Source organism: Caloenas nicobarica, chromosome 2, assembly GCF_036013445.1.
Source record: "Caloenas nicobarica isolate bCalNic1 chromosome 2, bCalNic1.hap1, whole genome shotgun sequence".
Classification (NCBI taxonomy): Eukaryota; Metazoa; Chordata; class Aves; order Columbiformes; family Columbidae; genus Caloenas; species Caloenas nicobarica.
In genome coordinates this window covers 44469381-44486673 of record NC_088246.1, presented here as the reverse complement: position 1 = coordinate 44486673, position 17293 = coordinate 44469381, and the positions used below count along the sequence as shown (strand labels likewise).

The 17293-nt window shown below is 37.8% G+C and overlaps 1 protein-coding gene across 1 annotated transcript in view; it reads left to right on the top strand.

Moving 5' to 3' along the window:
- Window positions 1-17293, top strand: part of OSBPL10 (oxysterol binding protein like 10) — a 120230-nt gene that overhangs the window by 23138 nt on the left and 79799 nt on the right. The window contains exons 2-3 of the mRNA XM_065629557.1: window positions 11616-11791; window positions 13520-13599. Of these exons, the coding sequence (XP_065485629.1) occupies window positions 11616-11791; window positions 13520-13599 (256 nt within the window). The remainder of the gene's footprint in view (window positions 1-11615; window positions 11792-13519; window positions 13600-17293) is intronic.

Below are 17293 nucleotides of genomic sequence, written 5' to 3'. Positions count from 1 at the left end.
AGCAACGTCTTTCTATTGAAAACTTTTAGGTTGGCATTAACTTTTTATTAAGAGAGTCTATGAATCCTCTCTAACTTTTTATACTTCATGTTTAATAATTAAAAATGAGGGAAGAGCTAATTAACAGCGAAGATGGTTTTGTGATTTAGGTATTTTGTTCTAGAATTACTATATGCATGATAGTGCAAATCTTATAGCATAGAATTTATAATTCAGTTGCATGACTTAAGATAACCTTTCCTGTGACTTTGGGGTTTTTACAGTCTGTCTTAAAGCAACCTTGGTTTCCAGTAAGCAGTAAAAACAAATAGGAAAGAACTCCAACAACCAATTTGATTGCATTGACATATACTCCATATATGTAGGTCACCTCCCTGAAATTCCCTGACTTACTGCTGCTCTGTACATGTTCAAGTGACGGGCTGTTGCTGTTGTGCATGGGACCATATTCACCTGTAAGGAACAGACGCCCTAGCATTCACCTACATAGATAATTTCTCTGGCTTTTAACTCGGAGACATACAGCCCAAATACATTGCGCTGAGATAACAGACTCCTTTTGTCCGTGTAATTGGCTCAAGATATGACTTGAATGATATTCCTAATTTCTGTTCTCTCATTGTTAAATTGAGCAAAAAGCAGCACTACTCTACAGCTACTCTAATTAAAGCTAGAGTAGTCTCGTAATTTGAGCTACTTCAATTTGCAGTCTGTTTTGTGGTTGGATTACCGGAATAGTTTTGCCTGATATTTCCACCTGGAGGTGTTTGGACCATCCTTTGTTTTGTCATCCAGCAGCAGCCTCTTCTTCAGCTTCAGCGCCCATGCTGTTGTTCAAGGTCATGCTCTTGTGCCTTTGTTATTTGTTTCATTAATATTTCAGTCCCTGAAAGTATTTTATCTCCAGGTGGAATCCTAACTAACGTCAGGTCTGGCATAAAAACTCAGGGTCATACTGGTTGTTTTATAGCTGAGTGCTTTTCTGTATACAGTCTGTAATTCTTGGCAGCGAAAGAAGGCTCTAAAAATCTGCAGATGTTTGATGTACGAAAGTGTCTCCCCTAGATGGGACATAATATGCAGTAATAGTAGTACTGGGTTTTGTTAGGGTTTATTTCTTACCAGTGAGGAATACAAGTTGTTGGAGAAGAGAGAGAAAGAGTTGGGAGACACTAATCAGAGAAACATAAACCAACTGCAAATAAGGCCTTGATTCGTCCTTGGTACACCATAAGAGGGAAGTGATATGGAAGTTTAGGATGAGGCCAGTGGAAGATACTGTGTAGTAGACACGGTGTGTGTGTGTGTGTGGCTTTACTGCTTCCTTCCTACATTTCCTGTCCTTCTAGTAGTAGTATCTGGATCTCTTAATGTAGTTCAGAGGGCAGGCTCTAAGTGCTAAAGGTGAAGGAGAGGGGTGTGGGGGCTATTCCAGTTGAATATATATTTTTTTTTTGTTCAGCAGCCTCTTTTGGGGGTGCGTATGTTTGGGATTGCCAAAATTTAATAGCTTCAAATCGCAGAGAATTTGGATTATGGATGATAGTATTTTGACATAAAATTACGATTCAGATCTGTCTGATTCACACAAGTTCTGTGAGATGTGGTTGTCTTTAAACTCCTGCTATGTGGGAGTGCTGGCACAAACCCAGCAATTCCAGGCTCCCTCCGATTGTGTGTTGTGGGGGCATTATATTAGATGACTGAATTTGCTACTCTCTCATTATGTTGCATGAGAACGAGGCTGTCAAATGGATATATTTGATTAATATATGGATGTTGTAATAGCAAGTACCAGAAAGACCAAACTAAGATCACGTCTTCTCTTTTCAATCCATGAAGTCTCCTGCAGAATATGGGAAGTAGCAGACAGAAACATCTGTAAAATACTGCCCTTGGTCAAATCTCACTTCATTATAGATCTGTCTTCACATATGATCTTCCTGGAAAGTGTTCTCTGTGTTTGTGTGTGCATGTCTCTACTTTAAGTAGAAAGAATAATACATAATAGTGTCAGTCACTGTTTGACTCAGTAGTGCTCTGAGCGTCTGTGTTCACTGTGGCTGCATTCAGTGCTGCCTTCTTTTTGATGACTTTTCTTCAAATAGGTCTGTGGGACGTTTATGTTTTAAGAAAGCCAGTCTTAGTGTGTTTAATGTATGTGGTGGAGACTTTGGTTCAGCATTTCAGGCTTCCTAAATTTGTTATTTGGCTTGTTGGAGAGTTGTAGTTCTGTTACACTAGGCCATGTTCTAAACTGTTTATTTCATACTGTATTTCCTAAGTGCTTTGTGGAAGATGAGTTGATCATAGGCACTAGGCAAGGACTGATGTGAAGTTTGCTTGCCGAACCTGTCAAATCGTATGGAACTCGTTGCAGAAAGTATCAAGCAAAAAAGTGGCATGTTTTTATGGAAGATCAAATATTTCTGTATCATTTAGAATTTTGAAGTGTTTTGTTTTTTTTTTTTTGTTACAGAAAAAGATAGGCAATAGGATTCCTGGCATGGCTGGCATTGTTCTGGGAGATGTGTAAAACTTTGTGGTGATGCAGCTGTTTTCTCAGCAGCAGTTTTGACAACTGCTAATGTGAATAGAGATGTATTAATATGGAGAAGCTGCTTTCACAAACTAAATGTAATTGAATGTCTCATTTTTTTTTCTTTATTTTGGGGAAGAAACTCAGATTTTTTCCAATTTTTAGTCATTCCCCCCCCCCCCCCCGCCCTCCCTTTTAGTATATATAATATATATATGTATTTTTTTTTTCTAGGTGATTTGTTATGGTAATAAAGCAGACGAGTCAGTTTTTCTCATTTACTCACTACTTCCCACTTAGTTTGCTTATAGATCCTCCTAACGGTGTTTCCCTGGATAGACTTAAGGTACGTTCCAACCAGAATATTCCTTGACTAAGCAAAGTACATGCATTCTACTCCTTTGCATCCTCTTGGGATGACTGGGTGAAATCTAAACATCTTAATGTAAAACCCATTTTAGCTGCACTTTGGGAAAACAGAGAAAATGAAGAGCTTGATTTCTGATAGCTGCCTAGTTTATTGTTGGGGTTTCTTTGCAACTTGGGACAGACCAATACTGCATAAAGACTTGGAGCAGAGGTGCAGTTGTCCAAGTAGGTCTCTGTAATTTTAATTTCTCAGAGGACCAAAGTTTTGCTCCTGATTAAGGTGGAGAGATGGGATTGAGACAGGGTAAGCTAGAGAGCTTTCTTCATTTTGGTGTCCAAGTGACCGTTTTGTGGACCTGGCTTCAGTGAGAACCAATTTAGCAGCAGGGTCTTGTGATATACAGAGCACTGCCTTCCCCTCGGATGGGGAATGGAGTTGGTGTGTGGAACTACTGTGGTTGTCTCTTGCACGTTTCCTCTATCTTAGAATCATAGAATCATTTTGGTTGGAAAAGATCTTTAAGATCATTGAGTCCAGCCGTTAACCTAACGCTGTCAAGTCCACCTCTAAACCATGTCCTGAAGTACCACATCTACGCATCTTGTTTTAGACTTGCATAGAAGTGTGTCTTTCTAAAGCTGAATGTCCTTTCATTATGCACACATTGTTAGAAATTACATGCAGGTACTCTGTTCTTGTTTTAGATCTTGGTTGTTTTTCTTATGTAGGAAAATGTATTTTCCAATCTGGAAGCTCTGTTTTTAGTCTGTGATCTAAATTGAGCTGGATAATAACATTGCCAGAATTAAGATTGCACCAGCACCTTTATTCCCCAAATTATGTCACTGCTAGCCTTTTCTCTCTGATCCGCAATACAAAAATGGGAATCTCCTTAATTATTAAGTAGTAGTGAATTTAGAGCAAATAAAAAGGAAGGTGGCAAGGACTAGTAAATAACACAAAGTAGCATTGGGCAGCCAGCCAGCTCAGTGGGCTCTGAGCAATAAGTGCTGTTTATGGTATGGGCCTCAACTGTGTACCTTTTGTTTATGTGTGTGCCCCTAAATTTGCAAATGTTACCCCTTGATGTGGCCATGTTGTGCTAAAGCATAGATTATTATGATGAATGTAGTTTTCCACAAATCCGTATAAATTCTAAGCCTGATGGGTAAAAATGGATGTATTATTTTTAAGCCTAATTTTCCTCTCGCAGTCCTAAAAAGCAACCCCTGAGCAACTCTATTTCAAATTAGAAGGCAGATATTAATATTTATCCTTACTGTAGGGTTTTTTACCTAAATAAGATTTAGGCAGCATGTCTATTGCTGACTGTATAGAATTTCAGACCATTGAAAGTAATGGGCATGGCAAGCAGAACCTGATGAACTCCTGAGTTGGTCAGTACCAATTGTAGCTTCCACAGAGGCTGAGAAAGAAGTGACGTTTTGGTTCATAAAGCAGGCTTGTGTGTAAACTGAAAAATTGACTGGGACTTGACAAAAGCAAGGACCCGAGGGAATGTCAGGAAGATGTGCCAGGGCAGGTTTAGGTTGGACATCAGGAAAAGGTTCTTCCCCCAGAGGGTGCTGGACACTGCAACAGGCTCCCCAGGGAGGTGTCACGGCCCCAAGCCTGACAGTGTTCAAGAAGAGACTGGACAAGGCCCTCAGACACACGGTGTGAACTGTGGGGTTGTCATATGCAGGGACAGGAGTTGGACTCGATGATCCTTGTGGGTCCCTTCCAACTCAGGACATTCTATGATTCTATGAAAACAGGCAAGGAGATTTCTGTTAAGATTTTATTTGTGTGAGAGTTCCGTGGATGTTAAAAATCATGAAGGGCATGATGATCAGAAACAACCAGTCTGTCTATTAGCTGCGGATGATACTTCCTCTATTTCTTATCTCTGCTTTAGATGTTGGAACACTTCTAAAAGTATCCAGCAAATTATAGTTCAGCTCAACTGGCATGCAATTATAATAATGTAGAGAAATTGCTGTTTTAAAAATTCAGTTTTCATTCAGAAATGCTTAAAGTCAATAAAGCTTTTAATGGATATTACAGTCTTATGTTTTCTCATGTTAGAAAATGATAAACTGAGGAACTTCAGTGAATAAAGGATGTTAAACAGTTACTGAAATATAAGCACGTTCTCTCAACCACCCTTCTTTAAATGACAACTTTAGAGATGACTTTTAATAATAAAATCCTTGACTGTCAAATGTGTATGCCATGCTTTATCTTTATTGGCATGAATAATTCCATTAATCTTACGGGTCAAAGTAAAAGGGAAAAAAAATTAAACAGTTGCATAAATGTCATCTCCAAGATGGCCTAATAAGATGCAGTTTCCTAAAAATGAAATATTTCTATATGACATCTCATTCAGTTACTGGAACCATAAACTTTGCTTTTCTTTGACACAGTCATTTACTTTCTGTTCTATAATTCTTACCTAGTTTTTTTAACTATATTTAAAAAAAAGAGAGAATGATAGAATAGTTTGATTCTTTATTATCGAAGATGTCTTCTTCTTGAGGATTATGGAATCACCAACGAACACACCCTGTCAGTGACTGGAGGAAAACCAGAATGGAGTGAAAGGAGCATGTGTTTGGAAACTCAGAAATGTTGAGAACAAAGTGGTAGAAGGAGAAGGTGGTGAAATTCTTCTGTTGGTGGGCTGCTTCTGCTCTTGAGCTAATTTGACGCTCAAATGTGTAATGGAGCATAGTATTCGTCATGTTGTCTAGAATAATAAATTCAGCAATCTAAAAAGGAGAAATACGTGAAATTTTACTTTTCTGATATGATAGGGAAGGTGATGTTGCCTATCAGGGTTTTAAATCAGAGTGAAGACTTTATGTTGTTTCAAATCAATGTATTTCATCTGAACAAATCAATGTTTTTCACCTGAACAATTTGCGTTTTTATGGTTAAAGACAAATAAAAAGTAGATCATAAAGTATGTATCGTGAGACTAGTTTTAAACATGTGAGTGCTGGGATTAGGCACAGTCCAACTATGAAGCATGGATTCCAACATAGGCTAGTTCATGAATACAAGGAAGTAATTAATACAATTCTGCTTTTCAGACGAGGTGAGTTTTTTAGCAGATTGTGCCTGTAATTGAAAATTTGACTGGGTTTGCAGTTGTCCAGTTGTGAAAGTCTTTATGTAAAAACCTCTATAATGTTTTGAATTCAAACTAGAAGAGTACAAAGTCTGGTCCAGAAAACTGACTTAACTGGGGGAGAGAGGTGTGAGGAGAATTCAGATCACTAGGAATACAATACACAATGGAAAGATTTGGCAGTCCTACCTTGAAAATTTATTGGGATTACAGAGTAGTGAAAACTTCTTTTCAGGTGGTTGGTTTCTGAGATATGTTCAGAATAAGGGGAGAAAAGAAGGAGGTTATTTTAAGGGGTGTTTTTTCTGCTGGGAACATACCTTTGGATATGTTGCAGACTTGCATTTGAGTGGCAGCTTCAATGAGCAGTGCACCATCTTATGGATGTGCAACTGAATGTTGAAATACCTAGAAATGTGGTGTGTTTGGTGTTTTGTTTTTGTTGGTTTTGGTTTTTTTTAAAGTATGCATTTCCACTGGGGAATATGGAATTGCTTAATTTGACTGGAAATGGGAAAATCAAAATTCTTGAATCCAGTGAGGTAAGTTACACAGGAAATGTTCATATTGTGTGCTGCTGTTCTCTGACAGGCTGTGATGGTAGATCATTTTCATCACCTGCTACACCATTTAACCACTTTTTAAGCCATAGTCATGTTTTTTTCTTAAATGCTAATTGAATGGGGAATTAATATTAAATTATTACAATGTTATATAATACTGATCTATTATATTTATTACTATAATGAATGCTCATATCAGTGAATGCAAAATCCAGTTGAAATAGTTTATTATACCGTGTTTGAGTCTCTTCCCCTCCAAGAATTCAGAAGGCAACATAGTTATGCTTCCTATAATATGTCATACTTGTTCTTGAGGTTTTTTTAATGGCTGTCAAGGTGAATGGATAAATGGATGGATGGGAATAAAACATGAGTGTTTAATTAAGACAGATAGTTACAGAGCTTATAAGACTTGGGATTTATTCCGAGAGTGCGCTGATTTTGAAATACGCAAGTAAAACAGAAATAAAATTGCATCAGGCCTTACTGACATTCATGAGTAACTTAAAATTCTGGTAGTGTCAGACTTTTCTTTTAAACTTGATACAACAGCAATAAAATTCTAGTTTGTGACTGAATGTTTTATCATGTAATTTGTATGAGTTAGTAATGCCTCTGCATGGGGTTGGAATGGCAGAGGAGAGTATCCCAGTGAATCCCGGGAGCCTGAGGGAGGCTGGGCCAGAGGAGCAGGAAGGCTGTATTCTCTGAAAGGATTTGAGTTTCAAGTGAGAAATCCATTGGCCAAGGCTTTTCCTTTGTTAAATAGCGTGCTTTTCCTTGCCTGTAATTTTAAGTGTCTACTTTGGACAGTGCTTAAGCAGTTAAAAATGTTTAAAATGTCTTAAAGCAGTAATTTTCTAACTTACCGAATATTAATTTTAAAAAAGTCCAATTTTGGACAGAAGAATTTAGCTGTATTTTGGCTTTTGGGAATGTTTGTCAGTAACAGTTATTTAATTATTTCTGTATAGCACTAATTGTATGTCTAGTACAACATAACTTGACTCTGCTACCTCCTATCCGACTGTTCCCTGAAGAGTATGTTAGTTTTCATCAATGTTAATCTGTAAATTAATTACAGAAATATGACATCACGGGTAAATGTGTGCTTTGTGAGCAAGGCCAGTGGAGAAATGCAGGAGAAGGTGGTAAGATTAATCAGTTCTAGAGAGGTTAGTGCAGTATTTCCCTGGTGTGCAGAACAAATGACCTTTGGAATTCAAGTTAAAAGATATCCCTGTCCTTTTGATACAGTTACATGGGGCTTCTAAAATGGGACACGTACCATTCTTTTACTTCTGTTCTGCTTTATATATAATGCTTTTCTATCCTCAGTTAATGAAAGAATCTGTTCTTACTTTTGTCTGCGTTTTTGTGGTGGTCTGAACTGGGTCATCACTTGGTATGTGATGCAAGAAAACATTTTTGAAAGCTGCTTCTGTTTCTTCTATCTCTCTCTCTCTCCACCCCCTCCTTTGTATGAAGTCTTGCGCTGCTTGATTTGACATTTAATTCCTTATTTCTTCTGCTTTTTCCTGTCCTTTTAGCAGTTTTCAAAGTGCATTATCCCCCTGCTTCTCTTCTGAGACTATAGTTCTCTGTGCAGTTTACTCCTGTCTTATCTTTTTCTGTGATACCACCATGTGAAAGGTGGAGAGGGGAGTTGCACGTCAAACCGTAACTCTTTAAAAGCAAATACTTGGCTCTGTGTGGTACGTACAGTGTCGTGGCCAGGATGACTGAAAAGTTCCTGAGCTCTCCAAAGTCACGGGAAAGCTATCTTGTTGACATGACCACTTTTTGTTGGGACTTTTTGTTGGGACTTTTTGTTGGGACTTAAGGTTTCTGTAGATAATTCTCTTTTCTCTTATGACTTCTAAAGCTGGCAAACATAAAACCTGGTTCATCTGGGCCAAGAAGGACAGCAGGATCCTTGAAGAGGGTGATGTGAAGGCTTGTGAGAACTGGTTACTCTTAAGATTACTGCTTGAGTTGTGCTGGAAACATGTTGCATGCTGTTACAGGTGACTGAGCTATCACAGGTACTGAAAGCTGAAGGTATGAGGCCAATGATGATGTTCAGTTTTTTTGAGACTGTACTTAAATTAGGCTATGGTTGGCTAGAAGGTCAAGTTAAGACAACTGCTGTAGCTGTGTTAGCGAGGATGTGGAAGGATGCTCTCTCTGCATATGGGGATTTGCTCTTCAATCTCATTGTGCTGGTAAAGGTGCGTTCTGTACTTGAATGGCTGGTTTCCTTCCCTGGGGTAGCTTTATGGCAATGCAAACCCCATCTTTGTGGAGCTTACAGTCGTTCTGGGAGTGTTTAGCTGGTCTAGAATGCAAAAGTTTCTAGTTGAAGTGCTCATAATGTTTATGTAATTGCTAGATTCTGTTCTAATAGAGGAACTTCTTTCCCAAAATCCTTTGGTCTTGACAGAAGAAAGCAAGCTGATTTTTCTTGACTTTTTTTTTTTTTTAAGCTATTCTACCTCCTTTTGTTAATTGTAGAGCTGTACTGCAGTAACCACAATGATGCTCTTCAAGGTAGTAGTCAATAGAAGATGGCCTGATAACAGAGGCTGAAATAAATTATTTGTACCTGAACAATAAAAGGACAATGAACTTATAATGAGGATGGCACAGGCTCAGAATGGCCATTGCTGCATATAAAGCCTAGACTTGTTTGCTAAACCCAAAGAGATTGCTGAAAACTTGTCAGCTGGATGGAAAGAAGTACAAGGTCTAGGGCTAAGTTACTGGATTATTTTCTCAGGGACATGGCATCACGTCTGTAAAGTACTTTTGCTCTTTCTCCTGAATATGTAACAGATATTCCTAAAATGGACAAGGAAAACTGAGAACGAGCTAAATTAAAATTTACTGTGAAATCTGAAGTCTGACTTTATTGTATGTTTTCCAATTCTACTGTTTCCACTTCCAGCTAAGTGCATCGACTTCCCCTAGTAAGCAACCTGAAGGGAAAAAAATGCTTTGGAAGTGGGAGAGCAGTATTGTAAAATCATTTAAAAATCAAACAAAACAGGAAGGTTATGGACTGGTGTAAAACAAGTCAATAAGGTAACCTTCTGAAATTTTGGCGATTTACATTTAGGACCTCCTTATTTTTAACACTATTATTGAAAACATTGTGGTGTTTGGCATTTGGCTTGCCTTTACTCTAGTCCTTTTTTTGGTGGTGCAGATAAACTTTAGATGGAAGGTGAAGAGATGTACTTCATGACCACAAAAGGGAGGCTTTCCATTTGTTTCATGAGGGAAGGAATGCGGAGGAGCTTGTGGGAGATGTGCGGGTTGGAGTCAGGGCAGGAGTGAGGGATGTAGTGATGCACTAGTTTAAAATTGTTTGGGGTAGAGGTTGTTAATCTGTAATAATTTAAAGAGAATTTCATATTTGTTCTGCGGCGGAGGTGGTGGCAGCAGAGAGTTATGCATAAATGTGGCAAAGGAAGGTTGCCCAAGCAAAACGTGTGAAGCTCTGTGAGTCTTAGGCAATGATGCTTGCGTCATGTCCAGGCATATTTAGTTTGAATAAAGAGATGAACACAAGAACACCAGTAACTTCAACAGGCCGTGAAGACAATCCTGGAAATATTCTGTAATGTGAAAGGTTAGAGGTGTTCTGCATATGGAGATACTGAAAAAGTGCTAAGACAAAATGCCACATTCAAAACTCGAGCAAATTTGTGGTATACAAAACTAATATATATAAAGTCTGAATAATCACAATTTCTGAAATATTGTACACAAATTTGTGTAACCTATGCTAATCCTATCTAGTGGGACAGTAACAAATAGTACACATTCCAAATGCCTATGTTAGTGGTATTAGCCAGATGATTGGGGCTGGTTTTTTAGTAGAAGCTAAGGGGGTAACCCGCATTTTTGTGATCTTCACTCTAGTCTGTTGCGAGTCAGAGCAAACTGTCCTGCATGTGAGCCAGGAGGTTGCTGTCTGTCCCATCTTGCCAAGGAGTTGAAGTGTTGAATAGGTGTTCTGTGTAGTAGCATAGGTGATTTCCACAGGGAGGTGGAAATTAAGATCAGTGCTGTTGTGAAAGATAGGTTTATTTGGAAAAAAAACCCCAAAACCTAAATTTCTGTTTCCAGCTTTTGAGACTAGTACACTAAGTTTGAAACATCTTCACCTTCATCAGGTGCATTTGAACAATGCAATTAGTTTATTTTCGTTTTTATGATCTTGCTGTCCTAGAAGATGGTTTATTGTGGAATGGCTTGTGTTTGTCAAAACCGTTTGTTTGTTTGTTTTAATTTTTGTGGTTACTGAATTTTCACTGGCTATTTCCTGATCCTAAGTATATAATCAGCAGTAAAAATGTTTTTTCGTCGTTAGAATTTGCTAGCAGAATGATCAAATAGAACTTAGACTTTACTGCTCTTTCCTCCTAATTGTTTTCTTAGACGTGTGTGTCCATACTTTGTGTCTAATACTTACTGGGAACTGAATGTTCAATTCTCTTGGCCAGTTTTCAAAACTGCACTCAAAATCTGTATGCAAAATGTTATCACAAAGATGAAAATACCATGGTATCTTTAATTGTGCTCATCCCTCAGCAAAAACAGTGTCACCTTTTCAAAAGACTGGTTGTGGGGAATTGTCTTTCAAGGCGTAAATGGAAGAAAAGGAGAGGGGCCAACCCCCCCAAAAAGAAGCAGTCTCATACTTTTCTCAGTGGAACCTCTTCAATTAAAACCTCACTTCCTTGCTTTTATGTCTTGTATGTGAACCTCACCATTAATCTGAAAGAAACATGAGTGAAAAAGTAGCTCACACGTGCCCTTTAACCCAAACCTAACGATCAAAATAACAGTACCTTATAAAACTGAGTTACTACAAAACTGACTTGAACCTCGTTTGTTTATTTATGATCTTGATTTAAGGTAAATCTTTGCTCGTGTTTGAGTAAATGCGTGAAAAACTCTTCAACACAAATACTATACGATTGCGATTTCTTTGAACAGGTACTTTGTGCTGGACTTTGAGACGGGGATTCTGCAGTATTTCGTGAACGAACAAAGTAAAAGCCAGAAGCCACGAGGAACCTTGTCTTTGGCTGGAGCTATAATATCGCCCAGTGATGAAGTGCCACACATGTTGGTGGTCTACTCTGCTAATGGAGAGATGTATAAGTTGAGAGGTACAGTGCTCCTTAAAGTGCCAGCTGAGTCCTTCTTCTCTTCCATTCCAGCTTCTGCATCTCTTCTCTTGTATCTCGTTTCTCTCTTATGTCCCCGTAGTGTCAGAAAGTAGTGGTTATACAGCTATATTGTTACATACTATAGTATAAAACACAGTGGAACAGTGATCTGGAGTTAAATACATGTGAATTTACAATATATAGACTTCCAGGGCTGGAAGATACCTCAAGATATGTTCTATAAACTGTTATTGTGGCAAGTATATCTTGTTTGCTTCTGAAGGAAGAAAAAGCTGCTTTCATTGCTGTCCACAGCGTAGCATTTCATTTCTAAGATTGTTCTCCCCTACCACCATCCTGCAGATAATGTGCAGTAATGAATCTGCTGATAGGCTGGACAAGGGAAAAATGCCAGTGGAACGCTGTTAAGATACTCTGTTCTTGTCAGTCTTGGAATAATTGGGTGCACCTTTAACATAAAAGTTTGCCTTCTCTTGCTCCCAAATTTAAGAAAGACAATATAGGGTATGAAAGAGTTACTTTGGATTTTTTTTTTAAAGCAGTATTTTGATTCTAAGATATTTTCAGCATGGTTGGTTGATCAGGATACTGTCATATCAGACTAGTTTATAAAAAATAAATGTACCAAAAAAAGTGACATGTAATATACTGTAACAACAGTTTAAAATTATGTTAGTTTTATTCTGACCACAGTTTATTAGTTGTCTAACAGGACAGAATATGCAGGACTCCCCAGTGGTACAATATGTTGCAATTTTATATGTAGAACTAAAACACAAGAACAACCAGGGAGCATTTCTGTTGAAATGTTTTGGAATTTGCAGAGCTAGAAATCACGAACACTTGTGTTTTCATTAGCATGCTTTTCCAGTCACTTGAGAATATAAACTACTTACAATATGGTGCTATTAATTTGATGAGATCTATGAATTCGATTCAAATCGGTAAATAATTTTTATGCTGAGTCAATAACCATTGAGATACTTAATAGCAGAAGAAGTAAGAGAAAATATTTACTGAAATTATCCAGTCTGTATTGCTATTCTTTCTTAGGATTATTGGAGTAGTGTTTTGTTTAAAAAAAAAAAAAATAACCAAACCTCTGTCCTAAATATACTTCTTAATATTGCACATGAGCCACCTGATGTAGACTGCAGACAATCTTTTCAATATTTTTTAAAGCTGTTTTTCAATGATATGGTTTTCATTCTTGTATCTTTAAGTTGCATGCAAATGACACACAGGTTTAAACAGTTATTTAGTTGAACTACTTTAAAACAGAAGTACTAAGGTATCTGGGGAACTGGTAGCTTGTCTGGTAGCTGATTGACAGCATGAGTGTAAAGGTTTCTCTGATTTAAATGCTGTGGCATGGCCCTTGTCCTTCACAGAGAGACATGAGTAAAACAAAAGTGGATTAAAAAAAAAGAAGTAATCTTGAGGTAATTCTGCTTTTAATAGCACTCAGAGGAGATAACTATGAAGAAGGCTCAAACTTATCTCTTCCAGCTGGCCACAGTATCTTAAGCTGAGGTTTAGATGTGTTGTACTGAAGAACTTATATATACTTAAGTAGTATAAATTAGAATTTATAGTGCATCCTAACCAATAAATAACCTATCTTCTCCCTGCCTCATCACATTCTCCTATACAAAAAAGATTATTAGTTTATATGTGATTCCCTGCATTTTCTTGTTTCTATTCTAGCTGCTGATGCAAAAGAGAAACAATACTGGATAACTCAGCTTCGATCCTGTGCCAAACATCACAAGGAAGGTAATTCTAAGGTAAATAATTAAGAGGGAGAAGTAACTATTGTGTTTTAAGTGGTGTAGGTGAAGAACAACATAATCTGGATGATGGACTGGCTGCTGTAGTTAGTGGGTTGATGTTTGGCAGTTTAGGAATAAAAGCAGCACATTGTTATTCCTCAGTAACTAGAGCAGATTTAAGTCAATTGGGCAATCTTAATAAATAAACATTGTCTTATTTATGAGAAATTCATGAAGTGCATTTCGGATGCTGTCAATACATGGTTATTAGAGGGACTGGATCAACAGTTTATTAATAAATAGCTGCGTGCTGTCCTGATTAGTATTTAAAAGTGTTAACTGATACTAGTTGTATTTAGTTTTATAAGATTTAATGGCTCTTATTATAGAAGCTTCAGGTAGATATTATTAATAGCAGTGGTCAGTCTTCAACTTCTTTACCAAATCTGAAAGAGGTCATCATATGAGGATTTATAGTATTTATTTGTTGTTGGAAGTGATGGCAGAATTTTTGTCCTCAAACAGATAAATATTTTGGACAGGTAAAAAAATGTTTGTACTTAAAAAAATAGTAGAACTATGGGTTGAGAGTGTTTCTTGCCTCCAAATAGAGGACTGTTTAAATTAGAATGCATTTTGAAAGTGGGAGGTATTAAAAACAACCAACCAACCCTATTAGAAATAAATGATTATTGTATTTATTTTATGTATGCTTTTGGTGTTAATGCTAAGTCAATAAAGAAGAACAAAAGTCCTGCTCTTCAGTCTTTTAAGCACTTCTATTGATATTTTTAGAGCAAAAAAAATTGCTTTCCCCTTTACTGTTTGATATTTTAAAAAACTCTGCATATAGCTGCAAGCAGAAGGGATTCCTCCCTGCCCCAAGATACTGAAAATATCAATCTTATGTTAACTTTGGTCAAAGTCATGATCATGAATATCCTTGAAAGTTGGTCTTTGAAAATGTGGATGGTATTTTGAGGAGACTGGCATTCATTGAAGTGCATGAAGTAAAATAAAACCGACTTTTTTTTCTTCTTTTTGAGTGATGTGGACTTGCCAAGAAGCAATTATGGTATATTCTCCTTTTTGCAGGAGAATAAGTAACTGGTGTTTCAGTACTCTTTCAATTCTAATGCATGACAATTAAATATGGCTTTTATACAGCTGTAGCCCAGTACTGTTCAGAAAGGAGCAACTCTGCTTGGTCAGAATGCTCTTACTGTTGCTTTGCAACTCAGACTCTTCCTGTGCTAGACAGAGACGGTAACTTTTTATACTCAATTGCAATCAAATTATTCCTCAATACATTTTCTCGTCGCTTCTTGAACTCATTTAAAATGTTTTGGCATCTACAATGTATTGTGATGAGGTAATAGAAGTGTTGTTCAGTATATATGGTATCAGAGACTTGTGCAATGGAAAATTCTTTTGCTTATACTCTCTGTTTATTTGCTAATATTTCTTAATACTGGATTTGTTTTTCTCCTTTTGTCTTCTGATAAATAATTCTGTAGAAGTGTCTATTTTAATACCAAAACCTCATTCCAGAGTGGCAGTAATTGAGTTGAAGCTGATCTTTGTCTAAGTGAAGTTTGGATCATTTTTCCTCCTTAGGTAAAAGCTGTTGCACTTAGTAGTAATTTATGCTTGGAATTTTTCATACTGTCTCTCCATGTTGAGCTCCTGCAGTAGCAGTATTTTAGTAGGCTCTAAATTAATTAGTATGTCAAGAAGAAAAATCTTGTCCAGCAGCTAGTAGTGGTCCAAAAAGAGCAAAGAGAGTTTTAGGAATTGTCAAGAAAGGAGCAGAGAACAAAAGGGAAAATACTTAGACTGCTCTAACTCTGTCAAATACGTCTCTTGAATGCTTTTATCAGTCCCTGAAACAAAAACATTGGAGTGGGGGAAAAGTACTTTTCATCACTTCTGTTGTTCTGTACAGAATGAACTCTGTGGGATGAAAAGTGACTACACTGGAGTCTTTTTTTCTGATGATGGGAAGAGAAAAGGCAAACCGGAGAAGTATAGTGTTAATAAGCGCCCTGGAGTGGCTGAATAGGAAGTATTTGCTAGCTGTTGATATTTGTATGGGGGAGCCTCAAAGAAAATGAGCTGAAAATAGATTCAAAATAAAAGGAGATGAATGAAAACTGGAGGTTATTATGGCATGCTCTGGATGCCAGAACTGCATAGAGACTTAAAAAGTATTTGAAAGACAGAATGTTATTAGAAAGTCTTGACTGAGTGGGAGGGTATTAAATACAAAGACAGCGTCTGTCCCAGAAGATCTAACATGCAACTTCTGGAAATAGGAAGGGCTTGGAATGGGGAGCACCTCTCTAGACTTCTTCTTGTACTCTTGCACAGTGACTTCCATTGCTGGGGCTTTCTTCTTGTTCTCACACTCATCATGTAAGAAAATAAAAGGATTTCTTTGACTGAGGGGTGGTGGGCGTATGTAACAGAGGAACCAAACGAAAGATTGTTTAAGATAGCAGGAGGAGTGTTCTTGCATTTTTCTTAGAAGACTGAGTTACAGAAACTTGGCATAGGATGCTGGACTATCGATGCATTTTGGTTGGTACAGGCAGTCACATATTTTAATTAGCTTAAATCCATTTAGTATAAAATACAAACGCTGAAGAAAACTAAAAGATATTTCTTAGTTCTGTGTTACAAGTCTACATCTAAAATCAGATTAGGTCACTTTTCACTTGACATGTTTGTTAGTGAAGCACTCCTAATTCTCTACTTTCGAAAGCCACAGAGCAAATAGAGAATTTATATCTTCTCTATTTTTAAGCTTAACAATCCAGAAAATAAAATGTTGGGAATTTATGTGCTTCAAATAAGACCAACTGATGACTGTTCTTCTTATTCTAAAAATGTACTTTACTTGAAGCAATGTCATGCCTACCTGTTCTTGGGAACCTTTCTTTTGATAAGATTAATCTCTTGTTTTTCAACATACTTTTTTTCCTTTTCCCTCTCCTATCTTCTGAGAGTTAGATTATTATCTGTTTAACATCTTTATTGGCAACGTGGACAGTGGGATCAAGTGCACCCTCAGCTGTCTGCTGATGACACCGAGCTGTGTGGTGCAGTCAACACACTGGAGGGAAGGGGTGCCATCCAGAGGGACCTTGACAGGCTTGAGAGTCAGGCCTGTGTGAACCTCATGTAGTTCAACAAGGGCAAGTGCAAGGTCCTGCACATGGGTTGGGGCAATCCCATGCACAAATACAGGCTGGGTGGACAATGCCCATATCCTGGGCTGCATTAAAAGAAGCGTTACCAGCAGGTTGAAGGAGGTGATTCTGCCCCTCTGCTCTGCTTTCGTGAGACCCCACCTTGAGTCCTGTGTCCAGCTCTGGGGCCCCAAACATAAAAATGACATGAACCTGTTGGAGTGAGTCCAGAGGAGGGCCACGAAGGAGATTAGAGGGCTTAAGCACCTCAACTATGAGGACAGGCTGAGAGAGTTGGGGTTGTTCAGCCTGGAGAAGAGAAGGCTCCAGGGAGACCTTATAGCAGCCTTGCAGTACCTAAAGGGGGCCTGTAAGAAAGCTGAAGGACTTTTTACAAGGGCCTATTGCAATAGGACAAGGGTAATGGGTTTAAACTGAAAGAGGGTAGATTTAGATTAGCTATAAGGACGAAATTCTTCACCATGAGGGTGGCGAGGCACTGGAACAGGCTGCCCAGA